Source organism: Hemicordylus capensis, chromosome 4, assembly GCF_027244095.1.
Source record: "Hemicordylus capensis ecotype Gifberg chromosome 4, rHemCap1.1.pri, whole genome shotgun sequence".
Taxonomy (NCBI): Eukaryota; Metazoa; Chordata; class Lepidosauria; order Squamata; family Cordylidae; genus Hemicordylus; species Hemicordylus capensis.
The window spans coordinates 187,644,194-187,668,535 of NC_069660.1; the positions used below are offsets into that span (position 1 = coordinate 187,644,194).

At 42.8% G+C, this 24,342-nt stretch overlaps 1 protein-coding gene across 9 annotated transcripts in view; it reads left to right on the forward strand.

Moving 5' to 3' along the window:
• The window catches only part of TRIO (trio Rho guanine nucleotide exchange factor), a 371,831-nt gene that overhangs the window by 93,174 nt on the left and 254,315 nt on the right, over nt 1-24,342 (forward strand). For 5 of the 9 annotated variants that reach the window (XM_053242690.1, XM_053242687.1, XM_053242689.1 and 2 more), the window contains 2 exons: nt 12,153-12,227; nt 17,258-17,372. In XM_053242690.1, coding sequence (XP_053098665.1) covers nt 12,173-12,227; nt 17,258-17,372 — 170 coding nt within the window. In that variant the 5' untranslated portion in view covers nt 12,153-12,172. Of the gene's footprint in view, nt 1-4,277; nt 4,353-6,679; nt 6,907-12,152; nt 12,228-17,257; nt 17,373-24,342 lie in introns of those variants that run through there. The other 4 variants (XM_053242692.1, XM_053242695.1, XM_053242694.1 and 1 more) reach the window with 4 other exon arrangements.

Genomic DNA, 24,342 nt, shown 5'->3' on the forward strand with positions numbered 1-24,342 from the left:
TTTTAACTTTTTATTGAGATGCTTCTTACTGTGTTTCTCTCATTGCATAAGCCATGGTGACTTTATAAGCTATGTAGTTTGAAGTTTTATTGTACCAGTATTTATTTTTTTATACACACACACACACACACACACACACACACACAATTTTATTGTAGGGCAGTAATTGGCTAATAATGAAATTTTAGATTGTGTTGTATTTTTAGCATTTGATGTTTTTTTCCATGCCCATGTATGCTCTTATGCTTGTGCTGGTCTGGTACCATAATACAGATTAATTGATTGAAATAAATTTAAGTAGCAGCCCCCAAAGGCCTTTCTCAACATTTTGTTTAAAGGCTTTTAAAGTGGTGATTGCACAACTCAACTTGAGGGATCATCTGGGGAAAAGGTTTATTTTCACTAGTGACCAGTCTTGTTCATCGTTATGGTGGCACCCACACGAAGGCCTCATAAATCCAGGAATGTAACATGGGAGAACATGCATTCTAGGATATCCTGTTAGTGTTGAACTAAGTAGCTTGAATCATCTTGTCCAAAGGATGCATGGAACCTTTATTGGATGATATTGCTTCACAGACCTTATTAACTGAGATACCTCTATACGTACCTATATTCCCTTGATGTTATACTTCTTCTTCCCAAGTTGTTACCACAGTGCATGTCATTACAAACTCAAGTATGGAATAAATCTTCTGGTAGGGAGGAGAGCCAATTTATAATGCAGCAGGATTATGGATCAGACGAGCATTAAGAAAGTGCAGTTTGTCACTGTGGCTGGCTTTAAATAGCTGTTGCCCAATTGTGAAGATAAATGTGCATGCCATGTTTCACCTATGGAGAGCTCTTTGTCATAATATATAGAATAGTGGGTTGTGTGTGTGATAGAAAGTTTTGGAGAAAGTGTTCATGGAAAGCTGTAAGAAAACTGATGCCTGAATGTAAGAGTATTGCACAATCAAGTTCATATGCTTTGTGGGTGGTGTCACAAGAGCAGTAAAATTATTCTAGTTGGGACCTCTAGGACATCCCATGCAGCTATCCTGCAGCTACAAACAAGAGTATGTAATGCCTATATTATAATGCAGTAAATATCTTGTGGTGGAGGTTTAAGAAATCTCTGGAAGTTATTGGGTGAGCTTTCCAAATGTCATGCGGGGTGGGGATAGGCCATAACAGCTGCCATGATAGAATTGTTCTCATCCTAGAGAAGGGCATAAGGTAGGCAGAAATAGCTTAGGAGAGGAGGTGAGGTCTGGGAAGGCAACAGGCAAAAGGAAGCTCAGGGATGGGGCAGACAGGCTGGAAAATAAGGTGAGAGTGGACAGGAAGGGTATCAGAAATTGAAGACAAATAGGTAGAATCTGCTCATTCTTGCTTCTGGTTTCCCTTCTCTGATCAGAGAGGGCAGGTATGCAAGGCCAGGAGCTGTAAAGTTTAGCACAGTTGAAGTTCACACATTGACTTCTAGTTATTTCAACTAGAAAACCTTTTACTGCAGGCCTCTAGTAAAATGCCATGTCCCTTGTGGCAACCACCTAGGTAATGCGTTTGCATTGCTTGCTTGCTTGCTTGGCAGATTGGGGAATTTTCTAGCATTTTGGGATATTGTATAGTTTAGAGCGATATCTTAATAAGGTGCTATTTTGCAGAGATTTGGCTTCATGGGGCATCTTGATCCTAGTCAACCTGACATTCAAAGGCAGTGGCTAGTGTTTGAGAGCATTGTGGTCTTTGTATTCCTTTGAAGCATGTTCCTTAACTGCAATTATAGCTTTCTTGTTTTATAATGAAAATTTAACGTGAGATGAGATAAGTTTTAGAAATGAGGACTGTGGGAGAGGCACATCTCAAAATACAACTGGATTGCTTATATTGGAAGCAAAGCCTTGGATGAGATTTTACAGAGGAGTCAGTCTCTCTAGCATTTAGAATGGATCACTGAGTTCCTGTTCACTTTCTTGCTCCAAGCCTCTCGTATTTGTTTTGGGAGTGATGGTGGTGCAGCTTGCATAGAAAATGGCTAGCCAAAGGGCAGAAAGCAAACAGGATGTATACTGTTGTATGGAAACAAAACAGAAGCTAATCTGTACAGTGGTAGGTAAAGAGGGAGCCCTCCCTTTCCTCCAGGTGCTTCCCGGTGTCTCTCCCAGGTGCTTCCCGGCTCTTCTCCTCAAATCCTGTTTAGATGGCAGCACAGGCCATGATCTCAATTAATAAAAGAAAGCGTTGAGGAAAGATAGTTCAGGTGAAATGTTATACAGCTTCAATCTGCTACAAAACTTTCCTATAATCTGAACAAAGCATACAGCACAAAACCTGTGATAAAACTTCAAATTTGTCAGGCATCCTCTAGATTAAGACTTGTGCGAACAGAAGACTCCTAATTTACAGGGGCATGGGGGGGGGTTGCAGAGGGAAAAGGAATTGGTGAACACTGCACCCCCCCCACCTTTGCATTAATGTCTTCCATTTGCTGCAGCCTTTGCCTGGATGCTGTCCCTTATGTATAATATGTGTTCCAGGAGCTGCTGAGACGTAATAACTACTTAATCCCCACCCCCACCTCCACCCCCGGATGTGTGGCAATTATCTGTTTGTTTTTTTCATTCATCATCACATTTCATTCCTCATCACTTGGTGCAGACAGCCCTGCCCAAAGTGAGGGACAATAAACAGATCAGTTAACATAACAATAAAACACAATACAAGAATATGAAATAAGATAAAACAGAACCACAGAAGTTCCGGGGGGTGGGGGGTCATTCATAGTGTAAAGGCTAGTTTAATTTTTTTCTCTCTATTGTTCCTTTGCTGTGTTGTGGAAATGTACAGTCTAGGTTTAGAGGTGTGTGGTTAAGAATTACATCTTAAATATCACAATTGTGGTTTTTGAAAAGAATACAAATGGTGCAGGCTAAAAGAACCAGAGCAATTACTAAAACATCCAACCAAGTTAGTTTTAAATGAGAGCTCCCATTTTTTTCTAGCAAAAGCTTGTGCATCAGGTCAATTTTGACTTACTGAAATACAAAAGACTGCATTGTTAAGTCGGAGAATGAACATTTGAAAAACAATACATGAATCGGTACATTCAGGAGTGAACACTTATTGAATAAAGAATGTCTTCCCAAATGTGGTCTAATATTCCATGCAAGCAGGATTCAAAGAAGAGAGTGCTGCCTCCCTCCCCAATCCAGATCCGTGCTGGAGCACCGTGCTGCCGTGTGCTCTTGCAAACCCTGTGAATACTGCAGGCACTGCAGTGGAAAAGACAGCAGCCGGAGCTGCAGACTGCCCTGGTTTTGAAAAAGATGACATCATCTCTATTAATGTGTGGTGCTGAGGATGCTCGCTCGGAGGATTGCCGAGCTGTGCGAGACTAGAGATTGATGCAGATATTTCTGGCTCTCTGCACACTTGCAGCAGCCTCAGAAATCCTCCTTGTTGAAACCTCAAATGGAAACGTTTCAGGGGTATATTATAACACACACAAAAAAAGATGAACTTTGCAAACAGGAGACATTTGCCATACATTTCACAGTGCACTTAGGGTGGGGGGAACTCCACATTGCCTGTTTGTTCCTAGATAACTAATTCAAAATGAATGCCAACCACTTAATCATAGCTGCTTACGTGGACTGGAATCCATGTTGAAGGGATCATTATTAGGCAGACGCACGGAAGAAAATGTGCTTTTAACCAATTGGAAAAAGGCTGCTAGAATGATCAGATGATTTGTCTAAGAGCGGAGTTGAAAAAAGCATACACGGGGCATTGGTTGTCTAATATGAAGGAAACAAATCTATAATGACAAGGTACCAAATAGGTGTAATGAATCCAGGAACTGATTTGCCCCATAATTCTCCAGGAAGGAAGTGTCACGTCTGGTACCCAACGGAGTGAGCCCAGTCAAAAAGTGGGGAGCTTAAACCCGCTCCCTTAGGCATCAGAAAGGACACATCCAGGCGCGTAACAACGATCGGGCAAGGGGAGACAGTTGTCTGGGGGCCCCACTGCCTGGGGCGGCCCTCCAGAGGCACCTCACATGACTTCCCATTGCCCCCTGCCCAGCCCCAAGGCCCCTCAGCCACTTGCCCTGTTCGCCGTCTCTCCAGCTTGTTCTCCTGGCCGGCAATGGAGCAGCAGACACGCTGCAAAGAGCTCCTTTTCTCCCGCCTCTCAGCTGATCGGCGGGTGGGCGGGGCTTCCACGGAGGCCTCCGTGTAGGCCGCAGTGAAGCCTGAACTCCAGTAGGGCCCAAGCCAGCCAGGAAGGAGGAGGCAGCCAGAGTGTTCTCTGCAGTAGAAGACCCCTTGCTGCCCTGCTTAACCCAGACCAGCATTTGCCAGGTAGAGTGTGAACTCCTTTTTGTGGTTACCTTCACACACACACACCCCGGATATATAGGCATCTGCTTGCCATAGGGCTTTGATATGTGGGGGGGAGGGACTGAGAAGTCTCTGAATATTTATTTTTAAACAGCTTTGAAAATTTGCTGGCTTAAAAAAAACTATCTAAAATGTCCTATAAGTGGCTTGTTTCATGGCAGAAAATTACAAAAACTTCTGGAAGAAACAGTATTATATTTATTTTATTCATTCATTCATTTATAAATGCACTTCTGTTCAAGTTGTTTTGCAACCCAGAAGGTCTGAGTGAGAACTGTGAAGCATGTGTTGTGCTTTTATCTTATTTTATTTTATTTTATTTGTGTGTGAACTGCTCCCCAATAACTTGCAGGGACTTCAGGGTAAATCTGGCCAACATGTGAATGCAGCACCTCCATTCCAGAGATGTGTGTTAAAGGGCTTTAAAAGCCTCCTGTGAAAAACCTCCTGGAATCGAACTTGACTGAATTTGTTCAGAATTCTGAGAAAACAAACATAGGTTCACCCTGCATGGTTGAAAGTCTCCTTTGCTAATCTGCAGCGAGGGGCCCATTTTAATCATTCATCTTTCTAGTGTGTTCTAGGCATTAAAAGTAAAACAAATGTATAGTACTCAATGTATATCACTATATATTGTGACGTGTGCGTGTGTGTATTCAGTGAAATGTATTTCCAGGCAGCATACTTATTTTGGAATATCAGACTTCAACCCTTGGGGGCCTGGGGTGTGCGGAGGCCCTGGACTTTGAGTGGGGGGGCGCCATTTTAAAATCTTGTCTCTGGGCCCATCCCAACCTTGCTACGCCCCTGGACACATCCTTCCTACTGTATTATGGGGCAAGTCAGCTTTAAAAGCAGGGAGCTTAAACTTCCCACTTGGGGACCTGACACAGAGCAAATGGGCCATGGCACACTGGCTGGGAAACACTGGTTTAGAGTTAAAATTCACCAGCACTAGCCATGGTTAAAAATCAGCCATAGTTGACCCATAAAGCAGAATTTGAAAATATGGATTGAAATAGGTTTTCAAACGGTGGGTACACAGAAACCTGTGATTAACATGGATGTACATTTAACCCAGTTAATGCCAGCAATGGAAGAGAGGAAAGAACTTGCTTTGGAGAGAGGGTGTGCTCATTCCAAGGCTTGCAGTTTGCACATTATAATTTGTAGGGAGCCAGTGTCATGTCTGCATTGAACCATTGTAGAAGCAGGCAAATAAAGTGCAGTTGAGTTTGACAATCAGAAAAGCTTCTGAAGATTGCAAGAGTAAACTTCTATACTATATACTTTGAATGATTGGATATATTGATTTGTGAAATCATGTGCTTTGATAGAATTTGGATAGTGCAGAAGTGTTAATACTTGCACACACACACACTCTCTCATACTTTTCTGAGCCATCCAAGATGGTTCACAATTAGACTGGATACTTGGATGAGGGGAACAAGTGGGAAAAGGCTTGAAAGTTCGGTTTCCTAAGTGAATTTGATACTTACCCTGAATTTCCAGGGTCTACGTTCCCTTTGGTAGTACATGGTAGAAATTATTGCTTGCTTGAGATGTTGTTATTCCTAACAGCTCAGGCTCTGTGTGTCATGCCTTTTCTGCATTCTACTTCTGCAACACATCACTCAAAAATCTGCCAAAGAATACTAAGTTAAGAGACTTCAAACTTTTTACTAGGTAGACACATCAGCTTTAGCTGGTTAATTGGAAGAGGCCCATTTAATTATTGAGAGCAAACGTAATGAGGCTGAGAGTTAAGGTCTATGGATGTGCTTTGAATGCTCAATTGGACATCTTTGGTTGGGTTTGGTCTGATGGAAAAAAATCACTTGATATGGCCAGATTCAACAGCCTCTGATACACTCTGTATTGGATCAGTGTGTGGGGTGACTTACCTTTTTTCTTAAAAAAAAAAAAAAAAGCTGCTTGAATAGGCAGCAGCAAGCACCATTTAAATAACTGTTTTTCTTCCCCAACAGCTGGCCGATAGTGCTCCAGGGAAGGGTGCAACATCATGACAGCATGAGAGCCAGTGTGATGTAGTGGTTAGAGTGCTGGCCTAGAACCGGAGAGACTTCAAATCCCCATTCAGCCATGATACTTGCTGGGTGACTCTGGGCCAGTCACTTCTCTCTCAGCCTAACCTACTTCACAGGATTGTGAGGATTGTTGTGAGGAGAAACTTAAGTATGTAGTACACCGCTGTGGGCTCCTTGGAAGAAGAGAAGGATATAAAATGTAAAAAATAAATAAAAATAATAGAATAAAAATAATGCAGTATTATGATGTTACATAAGCTGGTTTTAAAAAAAGACTGCTCCTTGTGACTACAGGGAGTGATTGTAGTCACAGAGAACAGTCACTCCCTCTCCCTCCCCATGGTGCACTGGGGTAAGGATGCAACATAATGACATTGGGTCTGTTCCTGGAGTGTTGTTTACTGGCTGCCAGGAAAGAACAATTGTTTGGGTTTTTTTAATGCTGCTGCAGCCTATTGAGGTGGCAGGTAAAGTTTTTTGTAAACTGCTTTGGAAGGTTCACCTGGAAAGCGGTATATAAATACAGAATAAATGGATGAACCAGATCAGTCCGATGAGGGTTCTCCCATGTGCATTATCATGTCAATCCCATTTACTTTGACTATGTACAGCCTGACTAGGGTCGGACCCCCCGCCCCGGTGCCTTTTATCTTTTTCTTTTGCTGTTTGAAGGTTTGTTCAACTGTTAGGACTGTTAAAGAAAAACGTCTGAAAACATCACAACAAAAATTCATTTGACTGGCAGTGATGGTGCTTGTGAAAGCACTGTTGGTAAAGAATTCTGGTTTGGGGCTGATATATAAATATTGGCAAACTGCACATTGTGGTAGGTAGGATGTAAAAGAGGGGCTTGTATATAGCAAGGATCTCTCAGATGACACTCTCACTCTGTGGACATACACTTTCACCTTCTCCTGCTCCCTGTGCAGTTTCTGTCACGGGGGTGTTGAGCCTGTCAGGGTCTCATTGTACCCGTGGGTGGCCAAGGCCGTGCTAAAGCTTTTTCTACAGGAGTGAATGGCAGCTTCCCACTTACATGGGAGAAGTAAAGAGGTGCATTCCAGGATATGGTTGGGATTGAAACCGAGACCTCGTCTCTAGTGACCCCAGCCTGCTCCTAATCTGCATAGCCCCATACTGGGCTTTTTGTTGGGGTGTGTGTGTTTGTGTGTGTGTGTGTGAAGTCACATGACTGGCTGATAGATAATTTAAATATACTCTTTTTCAGTAAAGATGGATTTGGCTGCTTATATGGTTGTACAGTTTATTATTTTAATTTTAAAGATTGTGTTTTGCTGTTTAACAAGCAGTCGTGATACACATCCAGAAAGTGATCTTTAGCTATACATATGATATGTTTGTTGCTTTGTCTAATGAAGTTTAGTCATTCTAGCAGACAAGTCTAAATTGCCTGTTTTGGATTTGGTTTCTCTTAAGCTTAGCACATTTCTTTCTTTCTTTCTTTATTGTTAAATTTCTATACCGCCTTTCATAAAACAATCCCAAGGTGGTTTACAGCAAAATTTAAAAACAAGATGGTAAAAAAGACACAATTAAAATATTAAGTGAAAAATATTAAACAAACCTGATTAAAAAATTTAAAATAAAAGCAATACAGAGTACAAAGAGCAGCAGCAGAGAATCAAATAAATGCCTGGGCAAAAAGCCAAGATTTTACACTCTTTCTAAAAGCTGTGATGGAGACTGAATAGCCACCGGGAGAGTATTCCAGAGTCTGGGGGCAGCAACAGAGAAGGCTCTGTTGCGCGTGCACGGCAACCGAGCCTCCCTCATTGTTGGCACCCAGAGCAGAGCCTCCTCACATGACCTTGTCAAGCGGGCAGTAACCCTTGGGAGCAGGCGGTCCCTCAAGTACCCTGGGCCCAAACCGATAGGGCTTTAAAGGTCAAAACCAGCACCTTGAATTGGACCCGGAAACAAACTGGTAGCCAGTGCAGCTCTTTCAAAGTGGGTGTGATGTGCTCCTACCGGGCAGCTCCAGACAAAACCCTAGCTGCCGCGTTTTGCACTAACTGCAGTTTCCAGATATTCTTCAAGGGCAGCCCCACGTAGAGCGTGTTACAGTAATCCAGCTGTGACGTGACTAAGGCATGGGTAACCGTGGCCAGATCTGCCTTCTCGAGAAAGGGACGCAGCTGGCGCACTAACCGAAGCTGTGGAAAGGCACCCCTCACCACTGCCTCCACCTGAGCTTCCAAAAGCAGAGCCGGGTCCAGTAATACCCCCAAGCTACATACATGTGACATACCACCCAAGTTAATTTATGCCAAGGTAAATAAAGGTACCCTTTTGAGCTAGGTGGCTAGTTCGTCACATAATTGTATGAAAAAACTCTGTGCAGAAACCAACTTGGAAGTTAAATCAGCTATGTTTCCTTTGGGTCAGCCATGTACTAGTACTTCAACTTGGCCACATCTGATAGCTTCTGAAAGAGGGCCAAAACACTTAATATATAATGGCTGGGACTCCAATTAGCCAGTCCTATGTTTAAACATGGGGCAAGTATGTTTTCTAGTAATAAGTGCAAGCTAGTTTGGAGACCAGTCCGATGAATGGTGATTTGGAAGGATGCCTGCATCTTTCTTGACTTTCTGACAGAGGAATGATTCCAAAGCAACTAGTGGTTGGTTGTGTCTTAGTTGCATTTCATTCACTTACCTTAGAAACCTGTCATTGAGTACTTGGCCCATGGGAAGTGTCTACGCTCCCAAACTAGCACTTCAGTTGCAATTGGAATGTGAGAGGCAGTGGCCCCTTGGCCTCCCAAATATGGTACAGGACTACGCATATTGAATAAATGTACACTGTGTCGGGATAGGTTGGATTGATTTATATAATCAAGGAAAGATTTTAAAAAATAAAAGTTTCCAACATTTGAATTAGTATATTTTCTTGCACACTAAGTGATTGCTTTGATTATAATATGTTTGCAGCTAAAAAGAACCTTTATAGCTACCTAGGAGCATAACTCTTTAGTCATGCAACCCACATGCCTTTTGCATTACTGAAGTTATATCTGCTTAGTGGAGCAATTAGGGCTGGATGGGGAACTGTCTCTCCTTAATGTCAAAAAAATGTGTCCATGCTGTTTGGACTGACAGTCTATGTATCCATAGCACAATTGTACAACACATGATTTATTGTATCATATGAATAATGCTTGCCTGGTACATTCTTTTAAATGTAAAAAAGCAAGATTTGACTCACATATGCATGATAGATGGTCGTGGACTTAGTTTTAAGTGTGTGGTGGTTGATTTTAGTTTGGATAGAACCCTTAAAGTGGTTATAATAAAAAAAAAAACCAGCAACCCTGCTTTTAAATAAATTTGATGCTTCAAAATTAAAAATCCATTTTTAATGCACCTTTCTACTGGTTCATCTAGCCCAGCACAGTCAGAGTGTTTAGTGGGAGTTCCTCGTAGTCTTTGTTCTTTCCTAATGTTGGCATCAGAGACATTTTAAAGAAGACTTGCACAACTTGTGATCTATCCAGTGGTTCTCCTGTGTTTGATGCCTGCCTGGGCCAAACAGGGACTTTGCCAGGCACTTGGAAGACACAAGATGTAGTGGAAGGGCTGTGTTTTGGCTTGGTGGGTCACAGGTTGTGCAGGGGGTCACAGGTTGTACAGGTTTAAGAGCAGATACTGTGAAACTTGGGATCTCTATAGATGTGAAATCTGTGCACTAGTATATAGTCTGTGCAGATGTGAAATCTGTGCACTAGTATATGGTCCCTTTCTCCCAAATGGTATTTATGTATGGACTGTATCGATTGTATTTATGTATGGGCCCATTCAATGTTTGTCCCTTTCTTCTCTCCCCCTGTTCCTGGTAATTCTTTAGTATACTGTGAAAATTAATGAAGGATCAATGCAGACCATACATAGGGGTCATTGGGCTTGTTGGGCTCTGCATCCTGAATCAGTGCATTGGAGTCCCAGGACAAGTAGCATGCAGGCAATGTCAAAACTGTCTTGAACTTGAAGGGTGAAGTTGAAGGGTGAAGTATTGTTTGAAGTTTCTGCCTTAGGGTTTTAGATTGCATGTGTCTTTGATGCAGTCTTAACTCTGCTGTACTCCACTTAATGATAACTTTGTCTTAATGTACTTCCAGTGCAGGTGGAATTACCATTGGAGTTTCATAGTGGATGTGCTATGGTTAATTTAGAAAATGGGTCAGTTGGCAGCATAATCATTTGTTTGTTTTCTTAATGAGGTACATTTAGACAAGAGAAAATGCAATGCCACAAAGTAGAAGAAATTGTCCAGTTCTATTAAAACACTATATTATAACAGGCAAAAAAGTAGTATTGGCATAGTTCATTGCTTGGTTTGCCTGGCTCTAAGTGAGACTATCAGGACTACAAGATAAGAACTGTTTACACCCAAGTGCCTATTGAACTATACATCTGTTTGAGAATTTTGGACTATATTTTCATGCACTTTGTTACATCAAGTGGGAATGTTACTTTAGCTCTGATATGTCTAATATATAAAAGAATTGGGGGGTGATTAGTGTATGTCTGGAGCATTCCTCTTTTATATATTCAGTCACAGTGTGTTATTCATTTATCTGGCTCTAAGTGAGGACATGGTGTTCTTATGGGAGACCCCCTTGGCTCTTGTAACAATCAGCCTCTGACCAGCCCCTCTCCTCCCCTAAAGAGTGAACCAGAAGTGAACCCCATCCTTACTGACAGGCTAGTGACCTCCAGGGATCAGCCAATCAGCACCAGGTGGGTGGAACCTAGAGGGCCATGAGGCAGGAAGTGAGGGGTTTCTTGATTCAGTTGAAACTAGGCACTTGTAGCAGGACATGTGGCCAGGGAAATGGCTGTAGAAAGGAGGATTGCAGTTCTTGGAAGATAAGACTGCAGGGGCTTGAATTCTCTCCTGGGGTTTGGGGTGAGTTCAAGGGTGAAGGAAGCCAGGGCTTTTGGCTTCTGGAAGTTTAGCCTAAGGATCAGTTTGTTAGTCGGTTTGCATTAGACATTTATTTTCCTTTCGTGTCCTCTGTATATCCTTGCAGCTGGTCTAGGACTGTGTACCTGTAATGTAACTAAGCTAAGAAACAATAGCCTGTGCCCATCCATCCAGGCTGCTGCAAAAGTCTCTGTAAACTTTTAAAGGTGCTTTTGTATGTTCCTACATCCCGGTTCCTTGCAACTGGGATGCTTTTTGAAGTATTCTTGCAACTACTGAGTGTTTCTTTTACCTGTAACTAAAAGCTGAGAGAGCCTCAGATGAATAAAGTTTATTTTTCTTTTTTGTTCTTTACCATTTCAAAAATCCTCTTTGAGTGTATTTTTAAATCAGGAAAGTGGGTCTGGAAAGGGGTTTACTTGGATTCAAACACATCTTAATTTGATCGTTCAGCTACCAAATTTTTTCACCATGTGTAAGCTTGCCACGTGGAAGGTTTTTGTACTTTTCCAATAGTAAGAGAAGCGTTTTTCTGGAAATTCACCCAATTTCCAGAGAAATTGGGGGCGGGGAATAAACTCTGTTAATAGGGTATGATGGCAGCATATTATCTACCAGGAAAGCTTTGGGGAGCAGCCTTTGTTCAGAAAGCATGGGGATAATACAGCATTTTGCTTCCCTTCATGTGGGCTTGCTCTGACAAAGGCTGGGTAAATCCACTACAGCTCTTTAAGCGATCTAAGCATACTTTTCTTTTTCATTTCAGGATTTCGTAAAAATGATGAAATGAAAGCTATGGAAGTCCTACCAATCTTAAAGGAGAAAGTTGCATATCTTTCAGGTAAAAATACTCTCCCATCCTTTTATAATGTGAAACTATGAGACTTCAGCTCTTGTGAGAGGAGAGCTGGTCTTGTGGTAGCAAGCATGACGTCCCCATAGCTAAGCAGGGTCTGCCCTGGTTGCATATGAATGGGAGACTTGATGTGTAAGCACTGCAAGATATTCCCCTCAGGGGATGAAGCCGCTCTGGGAAGAGCAGAAGGTTTCAAGTTCCCTCCCTGGCTTCTCCAAGATAGGGCTGAGAGAGATTCCTGCCTGCAACCTTGGAGAAGCCACTGCTAGTCTGTGAAGACAATACTGAGCTAGATAGACCAACGGTCTGACTCAGTATATGGCAGCTTCCTATGTTCCTGTGTTCCTATGTGTGTTAGACATCCAGTTAACTCTCTCAAAGGATGTGGTATTAAGGTATTTAAAGCAGCAAAGATTTGACATGTCACAGTCTTGACATACCAAAGGGAAAAAGAAATGTATTAAGTCCATAGGAAAGTTTTATTTTGCAGAAATCTCTCCTCTTTGTTTAAATAACAGAAGCTTTTAATTTTACATATAACAACAGTTCTGACAATATGGAATATTCTTGTGGCTTTCTTTCTATATTATATTTATCTATCCCTCCCCCTGCCCTAACCACTGTTCCCACCACAGTCTTTTCTTTTGTCAATAAAACAAGATATATCATTGTTCTTCTTAAAACAAATATATAGCTTTTGTGTATTTGTGGTTTTGTATGTTTTGGTTGGGTGAGTTGCAAATATTCCATAAGTGGCTGCCATTCCTGCATAAAGTTGTCCTTTGCCATATTTGACTTGTGCTTGGTGGGGTGGTTGATAGACAATAAGAATGTCCCATAACTGGGGTATGGTGTTGCACAGCAGTTTTAAAAACTAAATATCTGAGAAATGGTCTATAAAGGTCCTCAGATATATAGCCAGTAGCTATGCTGAAAATATTTTTAGTTGCTCTCTCTCTTTGCTCCTCCTGAGATATGTTAATTTGACAGCTCTCTAGAGTAGATCTCCTTGTTGATTCATTAGCCCAATAACCCCAAGTGACGATGAGATGCATTCTGAATACTTTCTGAGCGGTTTGCTTTGCTAGTATCAAATGCCTGATGAGTCTTGTTCCTAAACGCAACTTGAGTTCTAAACTGTCTAGTTTTTAATTCCATGGAGAGATGGGAATGGTAAGCTGGTTGAAAGAACCACCAGACATTTCGATCGGAACACTGAAATGATTGGACTACAGCCTCATACTGTGCTGGTAACCTTCACCCAAACAACAAACAGGTTGCTTTAATGGCTTACAGCTTAAATAGGCTATGGCTGTGACATTCTTTCAAGTTAAACACTTTAAAAGCTGTCGGGGTTATTGTGCAATGTTTTTGGTTTTTTTGCCCACAATCCCAAAGCAACTGCCTACTTAAGATGATGTGTTCAGCCTCCTAGCTCTGTTTGGTTTTGAATTGTGACATTGCAGAATATTGAAATCTCTGTTAAGGCAGTCATATCACCATGTCCCAGATTGAGCTCAGCAACCAAGTGTGACACATGAATGACCACCCTGCAAGTAGCTGCTTGCCATCAAAAACTTCTAGTGCTGACGTATTATTCAGTTAATAGGAAGGTTTCCATTTGTGCTCTGTAGTATTGCTCACGCACAGGGCCATAAATTTCTGATTTATATATTATATCACCCATGAGTTTACTTTGGCCTTAGAGAAGCAAATATATCTTAGCCTTAGCTTCTTCCCTCAACCTCCACCCCACCCCAGCAAGTCCACAGTATGAGAATGATCATGTGGGGGTACAGGTGTTACTGAGAGACTGTTCAGTAATCCAAAAACATTTGCTTAAAGATGAGTTAAGATGCTTTCAATTTCACCTATGATCTAAAAAGAATGGAAATTGCAAGATAAGGTGCCCATCTTAACTTTCATGCCATATAAGCTGTAAAGACTTTTTACAGTCTGGTACATGATGCTGGCTTTAGAAATGAGGCTCCATGGACCCACACTTGGCCTTGATCTTTCAGTTGGACATTGGACTGGGGAGGGATACATCCAGGCAGACACTTAACAGGTGCAGCTTTCCTAATAACTTCCTAGAGGTGCCCCTGTTGAATATCTTCCTGATGTATCTCTGATCAAGGCAGAGTGTGGGTGCATGAAGCCTCATTTTTAAAGCCATCTTCATATACCAGACTGTACAAAGTTTTTACCACTTATATGGTGCGGAGGTTAAAATGGGCTCCTTAACTTGTCATTTCCATTCTTTTTAGAGCACAAGTGAAAATGTAAAGCATCTTAACTCTCATCTTAAACCAAAGGTTTTTGGATTACTGAATTTCCAGGCATTTAAAAAAAGAAAGAAAATCTGATTAGTTACTATGGGTAACACCTTGTCCATACTGGTTTAAGTGGAATCTTCCCATTCTTAGGCAGTATACCTCTGATGCAAAACCTCTGAGTCCATAGGCCATCTGCTACTACCTTATAGGGCCACCACAAGGCCCTGGTCACCTTATTGCTGCCATACATGCCTTCACAAGTCCATTTGCCCCCCTGCCCCCCACTGCCTTGTAAGGACCCCTGTTATCGTGCCACCAGCTTGTGCTTCCTCATAAGCATTCAACCTAGCTTGAATTCTCTTACACAACACATTGTGGAACATCTCCTTACTTTCCCTTACAAATTCATACACCACTCTACCGCAGCCATGGAAGTAGCGCTGGGAGAAAGTACATTTCCCAGATGTCCCCATGTGCTTTCCCAATGTCTTTGTGTGGATTCTCAGCCCCATGGGCCCTGCATCCTGCAGAAGAGGCCTTTCCAGCACCAGGAATATAATGAACTGCTCCAGAGATGGACATGGTGGAAGCAGCACCAGAGGAATGCTACAGATTCATTGGGCTTACAGTGCCCATTGATTAGCCCTAATAGCCAACACTTGTTCTCTAGAGCAGGGATTCTCAACGTTGGGTCCCCAGATGTTATTGGACTTCAGCTCCCTTAATCCCCAGCCCCAGTGGCCTTTAGTTGGGGATTATGGGAGTTGAAGTCCAATAACATCTGGGGACCCAACGCTGAGAATCCCTGCTCTAGAGTTTAAAGGTCGATATTTTAAACAGTTGCATTTTAGCCACTTTCTGCACTAGATCTGAAAGGGTGGTGTCCCCTTGCTGCCTGCAAACTTTGAGGCAGATAGGGCAAACAATTTAGATTTTGTCACCAAGACAATATTCAGGGCTTAGCATGTTAAAATGCTGAAACAACTCCTCCTTCTTAATTATATTAAGAGACATAAGGAAAGGTTCTTTGGTAGGAGTTTCCTCCGCCAGAGAAGCTCTTTCTGCAATTGGTGGATAAATGGTCCTTTCTGTTGAAAAACTGCTGATTTTGATCAGTATTCTTTAGAGGGTACCGTAGTAATTTAAGCCTTGTTTGACAGAAGTTACTACCCATGCCTCTCCAGACTAATAGCATTATAGGCCTCAGTAACTGGTTTGGTCACATAATTGATCTTCAAACTCACATTATATCACCCCCAATTTAGTAGCACTTTTTTTTTTTCTGACAACACCTATACCACAGTTGTGGCATGTTTTAATTATTCTTATTAGTGTCTGTCTCTTTCCCTTCTGTCTAGAAAATAGTATATTTTAAAAGTTGCACACAACTGACTTTGCCTCTGAGCATAGATGGAGATTTATTCCCTTTAAGCCTCAGGCCTCCGCTTAATGGTTAATGGCCAATAGGACAATGGCTTACTCAAAGAAGTCTCATTGAAATTAAAAGGTTATTAGGCACTCCTTAACATGTTCTTTTAATTTCAGTAGGATTATTTTGAGTAATGTTGCTCATTATGTTAGTCACTATCTCTTTCTTGCTCTGTTCTCTTCAACGGAGGAGAGGATGGATTATTGGCATTATTGTTTTAAATATACTAACAATCTTATGCCCTGTGGGATCCTTTGGCTAATGTCAGATTCTTTGAGAACAATCTGTGTGCTGTGTGGTCTGGTGGTGGGTTTACCTCAGAGGATAAATTTGGCTGTGTAAGCATTGAAGCTTCTCCCTCTCGTTGCCTTCAAGAGCCAAGAGGTTGATAGGAAAGCACATGAAGTAGTTGCTCCTCTAAAGCTGAAGAGTTCTGGGCCTGGCTAGTGCCAAATGAGATTGCTTGGGAAACCCTTGAATGCTGCACTAACCTTCTTGGATGAGAGGCAAAATTATATTTTTGTTTCTGAACTGGCTTTGAAGAACAATTCTGTCTTTGTAAAAGTTATATTGTGCTGGTGAGGAGTAATTTAGTTGCTGTTCTGAGCCTTTATACGTGGTCGGGGAATAATTGTGGCATTGTTTGTGATGGTAGTAGCAGTAATTGATACAGCACCATAAGTGTGTCTGTTGGTTTACAGCATTTCGTAAGCAAAGAATAGACAGGTCCCTACTTCCCACCGAGCTTACATCCAGAGAAGTGATCCTATGCATACCTATCTGGGAGCAAGTCCACTTGAACACAGTGGGATTTACTTCCAGATACACAGCACTAGGATTGTACTATACAGTTCACAGTGGGGACACAACAGAAGGGAAAGAAAAGGATGGATGTGAATAATGGCTAGCTCAAATCCCTGTTCAGTCATGATACTCACTGGATGGCACTGGGGAAAGAACTAATTTCCACTGGCCTACTGTGCAGAATTCTTGTGAGGATAACATGGGGTAACTCAAAACATTTGCTTTTGTACTGCCAGTGTATTAAACATGATGTTTGTACTCCTAACAAGACCACGTTAGCTGCATTTCCCCTGGTGATACGCATTTCGTTTTAAACAAGATCTTTCAGTGTATTGGTGACATCTTTCTTTGAGCTAAAACGGTGCTTGTGAAAATGGACATGCTTAAATATCAAGCATGTTTTGTCGAATACATACTGTCAGATTGTAACCCTCCCTGGGGCAAGAACTCTTATTGCTATTGTACACTGCAGCCTATGGTTGGCACTCACTGTGTTTCTCTTTCAGGTGGGAGAGATAAGCGTGGAGGCCCCATTCTAACATTTCCGGCTCGTAGCAATCACGATAGAATACGACAAGAGGACCTTAGGAGACTCATTTCATACCTAGCTTGTATTCCTAGGTGAGGAAATCTTTTGTGTGTTATGCTCCGAGGCTGTGTTCTTTGCATTGCCATGTCAAAATAACATGTCTTAAAGGAGTTCTCTGTGAGTTCATACTAAGTTCATATACCTCTAACCTCCCAGTTGTTTAAGAGAAGTAACTTAGCAACCAAGCACATTGCTCTGGGGAGTTCAGAATGCTTAAAGAAGCTGCAGATCATAACAAACTTGAAGTAAAGTTACTATACTGTTGTTCTTACCCTGAATTATCAGGACCGTAGTCTACAATGATGATTGCAGAGTTTTTCCTATTATTAACATGAGTGCAGCGTGAGTTGTGAATAGCAGCCAAGGTCTGAATCAGTATTGCTGATACTCCTAACACTGTACAGGTTGAAAGGCGGGTTTATACATCCTACAAAACCAAGTGGCAAAATTGTCCATTGATACATGAGGCATATAGTAATGGGGGAAGATTGGCATGTCTTGTGCTACCCCACCAAAAAAGAAAACCCCTTCTGTTCATTAAAAAAAACCAGTGAGTCATGGAAAGAAGGGTTCTGCCTAGCTTTCTCTATAACATGCTGTTGGAAGAAGGATTGTGTGTGGTTGTGAGCATTGAACTATGCAACCTTACACCTACTTTCTGAAGTGGTACAGACCAGGGAATGCTTTGCCATGATTCTGTGGCTTGTATAAGATTGCTCAAAGAACTTGGCCAAGGAACAAAAAAACTTTTAAAAAACAAGATTGAAAGTGTGCTTTACAAAATAGCCCACTTACAGTTGTGAGTATAAGTTCTGTTAAACAGCAACGATGACTTTGGTCAATAATTTAATTTAATTACTCTGGCAAATGGCAATGCTTACACGTTTTACCTAGTTCATGTTAGGTTAAAGCAGCTTCCAAAAAAAATCAGTAGGTTCACAGTGGACCACATCGTGTTGAGCAGCTCAATATTAACTCCAGGGTAAAGTTCACACCTTATAAATGGTATCAAACATGACATTGCAAGAGTGCTTTGCAACCCAGAAATAGCTTACGTCTGAGTTGGCTGCCTTTCCCTCAGGTGGTCACAATAATATTGAGTGAAGTGTGGATTTTCTCTTCAGGGCCAGCTGGCCTTCTGGAACCCCAATATGAATTGCAAGACTTCAGAGCTTTCCAAAAGACTCAGTGTAGGCTGAATACCAGACTGAATTTGGCCATTGGAAGCATCTCTCTGGAGCTGTCTTAACTGCTTAGTCAAAGTGGTTGTTGTTGGTTGGGGAGAGGGGATGAAGTAGTAAAGTTCCGCTGACATGGAAGATGGAAAGTTAGGGAGGAGTTGGTGTTCTTTGGATGTGTTCAAGAGGTGGGTGTGTAGTAGGGTTGCTAGAGAAACAATGGGCGGCATACAGACTTGTCTTGCACTGGCATAAATGCTAGTGTAAGGATGAAGGGCAAGGATGTTGCAGGAGAAAAGTAGTCTGTTCTAGACTTATGCTAGTGGAAGATGACATTCTGGCATTAGCACAGCATGCTGCACTAGCTAACTGTTGTGCAACAGATTGCACCATCTTTTGTATAGTGCCCCCTTCCGCTATCAGTAGTGAAACATGGTGAAGCAAGAAAAATGGTTAAGTCACTTCATGAGTGTGACTGGATGTTACTCAGTGGTGGTAACATTTTGTCTGAAGCAGTTTAGTCTGTTCAGGAGGCATTCTTTGGCGGGCATCTGGGAGCAGGGAAACCAATGTGAAGAAGCTGAACAGTTCCTCACCTTGTTTTCTCTTTATGAGGCAAATTGCTTCTAATTGCTGTGCTTAACATTGTATCAATAGTGTTGCTTGAAGTCTGAGCCCTTGAACCCCTTTCATTCACAGCAGATCTGTGCACTTAAGTACACTCTGGTGCCTTCACTTTTCAAAGGTATTTTCAGTTCTATTGGACGAGGACTAGTTTCTAGATGAAGCCACTATGCTGATTTCAGTGTCGGTGAGCTTATTGCTAAAAAGCCTGGGTTTGCCACAGTGTGGCCAATTCACAAAGAATCACAGCCAATGCTGGTTCTTTGGCAGATGTACCTGTATAGTGCATATATTTTCAAAAACCTGCTTGTTACATTTGCACTTCACAACTTCAGATATCTGCTTTTAAAAATACTGGCTTTATGCCTAAAAATGCAATGTGTAAAGTACTACTTAGTTGGGAGCATTTCAGAGAAGTAGGGGATCAAAGGTCAGTTCAGAGAAGTGGGATAGGAAGTATGTTAGCTGCTTCTTGCAACCATTGTGGTTATTCCAACTCCTCAACATCACTAATAAACTTGCAGTTCCCTGATTCCTAATTTACTGTCCTAGAAGTGCCTGTGAAGGCCTAGTTATAGGAGTCTTCCCCTTTTTGTCCACACCATCGTTTTATAGTCAGATTCTTGAGAATCTGAATATGATTCTCAAGTCACACGCTTGAGAACGCTTTAAGGAGTGTAGAAAGGAAGAGATGCAGCAAGAACAAAGAGGCCATGTCATGTCTCCTGGTTTGTTTGTTTTTTTACTCTCCTCCTGGTTTTTATGCATTAAAGTGGAGATGATAATACGATGATGCTGTGATCACTAAAAGGGGCCAGCAAGACCTAAGCAGTGTTGGGCCAGCACTGTTTGGTGCTTTGGGCCACCAGTTGCTGCCTTAGCTTGTTTGCAGTAGTTCTGAAAAAACAAATTTCAAAGCAAATCATAAGAATACAAGCAGTGAACTTCTTCAGAAATTAGTTGAGCAGTACTTGTGTAATAGACAAGACTGAGTAGTTGTCAGTTCTCCTGCCACTGGGAGCCAAACTTATTTGTGTGCAGTTTTTATACTGCTTTTCCAGTGTTCAAAGCAACATACAAGAAGCAAAAATGTATATACAATTTCCATAAGCATGTCTTGAGAAATGAAGCTTTCCAACATATTAAACTATCAAGTTTGAAATGTGTGTGAACAATATTTAAAACATGCATTTGGCCCCCACAAGGGAGCGAACATTTCCCCCATAGAATTCCCCTTCTAGTGTAGTGTCATTACGGGCATTCTGGGGGGTGGGGAAATGTGACTGCTGAAACTGCTTGCCAGAGAGCTTCAGTGCTGTTGCTGTCCATCAAGGAGTGGCAAAAAAGTTTCTTTTAAAAAGAAGGCCTTTCTCTCCCACCACCAACTGACAATATGCCAGCCCCTCCAAAACTGTCAATTTCATGCTCCCACCCCCAAAATTGCTTAGTGGATGTTAATTTTAGCTGCTTCTGGATGGGACAGTGAAAATGTGGGCAGGTCACCTTAAGTGGCGCAGTGGGGAAATGCTTGACTAACAAGCAGAAGGTTGCCAGTTCAAATCCCCGCTGATACTATATCAGGTAGCAGCGATATAGGAAGATGCTGAAAGGCATCATCTCATACTGCGTGGGAGGAGGCAAAGGCAAACCCCTCCTGTATTCTTCCAAAGAAAACCACAGGGCTCTGTGGGCACCAGGAGTCGATATCGACTCAATGGCACACTTTACTGGTCAACAATTTAGGAATATGGATTTACTTTAATCTACTCTTAGTTCAGTCCTCCACAATAGTTCTACACATCCAAAATTCTGGCTTTTTTTGTTCCCCAAAAAACAAAAACAAAGAAGGTGTCAGTTGCTTAAAAAATCTAAACTGCAAGGCATTTTAAAAAAATTATTAAACTGTTAAATGGCTATTTCATGCTCCTTCCCTATGCCAGTGCAGTTTAGTATTGTAGTTTATGACAAGGTTCTCTTATGGTTTAAGTGTAATTTATTGCAATTAAAGTTACATAGTGAGCAGAAGGACATATGAGTCTGTTAAGGCTCCAACAAGTGGCTCATTTGCTCTTTATTCTGTTTATAATAAGCTCTGTTTGCATTGTAGTACTACTGACAAAATGTTATATCAAATGCCTCCAAAGCAACAGGCCTCATGTTCTCCTAAAAAAAACACAACCCTGGGGCATAGTGCAAGTCTTATTTTTGTCTCCAGCATACATGCCTTTGGGAGAGTTATAACAGAATGGAAAAATATCACTGATCTGTATGGAATAAAGGATTACCTAGCTTGCTGCAAAGAACAACTCATGGTCCACATAATCACTCTTCTCCAGAGGCTCCCAGACATCATTTCATGTATGGCCTAGGCCCCTCCCTTGGAGTGATAGGAAGGGTCAAACTTGAAGACTCATGCAGAGGGGCCGCTGTGCCTTGCCCAGAATGGCCCTGCCTAGTGAGCACGTCAGAGGGGTTTTTTGTGGAGCTCTACTGAGCCCTGTGCCTTCTCCTCTGTTTTTTCTTTCCCTGCCCCCTCCGATCAGTCGTAATTGGGGATGGGACCCTACTCAGGGATGGTACCCTACTCAGGTACTGGGGAATGTTCTTTTGTGGCCGGTAAACAGCCAACCATGGCTTGCCAAAGCTGCCTGCCATCTGGGCTTGCTGTGTGGTTCTCCCAGCTGGGTGTGTCCTGCTGAGCTGCACCATGCCACACCAGTGCCGCATGCTCTGGCTTGGTCCTTGAGTCTACCAGGGACTTAGGTGCTGTGTGCTGGGGAGACCGCAGCGACTTGTTCTTCCCACATTCATAGGAAGTGCACTGTCTCTGGCTGCAGCTCCTCTAGGCTGATGGTGGTGGTGCATTCCCGCTGTTCCTAGGTTGGCGTACCACACAATCTTTTGGAGCCATAGCCCAAACGTCACCCAACTCCCTCCCCTTTTGCAGGCCATATTGGTGCCAGATCTACCGCTTATTACAGATGAGGTGAGTGAGTCTCTGATTCCCCCCTCCCCGCTTTTCCCGATCTCAGCTGGGCAGATGCCTATCTTCAGTTTACCAACTGGGTCAAGGAATTGGTGGCTACGAAGCCAAGTCTCATGAGAACCCCAGCTCCAAAAGTCCCTCTCACTCATGGTCTCCTGCTAAAAAGCATAAGGAGAAGAGGTGCAAGAGGAAGCATAGCCACAGCAGATGGGGAAAATGCAGGTCCAAGAAATGCAGATCCAGCAGTTCCTCCTCATCTTGGACCACCGCCTCCTCTCCCTCCAAACACTGCAAGCACAAAGTTTCACCTGAGGGAAGAGTTCCCCTCCCCCATCACAGGGTTGATAACTCCAGGTACCAAAAGGTTTGAGGAAGCTTGCCTTGAATTGGACAACTCAAGGTCATTTGTATCACCAGTGGGAAGAGAAGAGGGTGAATTGTCAGAAGAGGAAGAAACCTTTCCCTCTGATTGCACACTAGACAGGCTCCTCCGGTTGGAGTTGTTACCTACCCTTCTGGCTAAGGCTTCTTGGGTTTTGAAATTGTCTGATTAAGCCCCGGGGCCCACCAGCCCTGGCACGGCCTCATCTACTCAGGAGGCTGCATCAGTTCCCCCCGCCCCCAGCCTCTTCCCCAAACCACTAGTTGTTCGTTTCCCAGAATCTTTTGAAAGGGTCAGGAAGTCTGAATGGGATCTTCAGACTAGGGCACAGAAGGTTCCCAAGATCCCTGACAAACTGTATTTTCTGCCAGACATGGTCATGGACTCCCTCAAGGTTCTCTTCATGGACCTGCCTGTTGCAGCCTTGTCATCTTCTGCTGTCCTCCCTTCCGAAGGGAGATGGGATCCCAAAGACCCGTGCAGCAAGTGCATGGAGGTGGCCTTACATAAATCTTTTGAAGCTTCAGCAGTGGCTTTCAAAGCATCTGTAATCTACTCCATGATCTCCAGGGCTGTTTATATGTGGGTGGAGAAATTGGCTTCCACAGACTCGATTCCAAAGCCTTTCAAGGATGGTCTGAAGAAGATAGCCTTATCAGCCACGCTATTGGCAGACTCTTCTTTGGATCCTTCCAATTTTGTTCCAGGGCCATTGCTGCCAATGCCATGTCCAGGCAGAATGTGTGTTTATGCCACTGGGATGTTGACATTGGATCTCAGGTGCAATTGGTTATTTTGCCTTTTCCCCGGGGTGGGGGGTGGGAACTGTTTGGCGATCCATTAGACAAGATCCTGGTGGAGACTAGGGTAAGAAAAGGGCTCTGTCTACAGCAAAGAGAGAAGACCACAAATTCAAGGTTCCACAATCATCCTGTCAAAGCATGGCATCTTAAAAGTCCCACCGATTTGGGTGTGTCTGTGTGTGTAAGCCTCAGTGGTATCGCCACTACCACGCGAAGTCCTGTGGTAGAGGGTTTGCATGCACACCCTCTGAGCCATCTACCTCTCCTGCCAAGATCCCCAGAAAACAGTCTTCCTGATCGGAAGCATTTTCCAACTGCTAGGTGGGAGGATGCCTTCTTCAATATGCCCATAGATGGGTTGCCTCCACCTCTGATGTCTGGGTCCTGGAAATTGTGACAAAGGGCTACTCTCTAGAAGTTATACCTCTAGAAACAAAAGCTTATTTCATTACAACAGTCATGGGATCTAGAAAAGCACCAGGTATTTATGCAAGTGATTCAACATCTGAACGAGATTAACGCCATGGAACTGGTGCCAACTTCTCACATCCGTTTCAAGGTCTATTCCATTTTTTTTCTTAGTGCCAAAGAAAAATGCGGACACCAGAGAGATCCTGCATCTGAAGTGGCGGAACATGTTGCTTATGTGGAAGCATTTCAGGATGGAGACACTATTCCATTCTGGAATGCATTTGCCAGGGGATTACTAACATCAATCAATCTTTCCAAAGCCTATCTTCATATCCTGATACAGAGGTGGCACCGGGAGGTCCTTTTGTTCAGCTACATTGTGAGCCATTTCCAGTACTGTGCCCTCCCCTTCAGATTGGCATCGGCTCCTTGGGTATTCACCAAGGTGCTGGTGGCAGTGATAGTGCATCCACCAGGGGCATCTACCAGTATTCTTTTCTGGACGATATCCTTGTGAAATCTTCATCCAGAGAAAAGGCCCTGAGGGATATTCAGACTACCCTGGAGTGCCTGCGGGAACATAGTTTTGTGATCAACCTGCAAAAGAGTTCCTTGTCA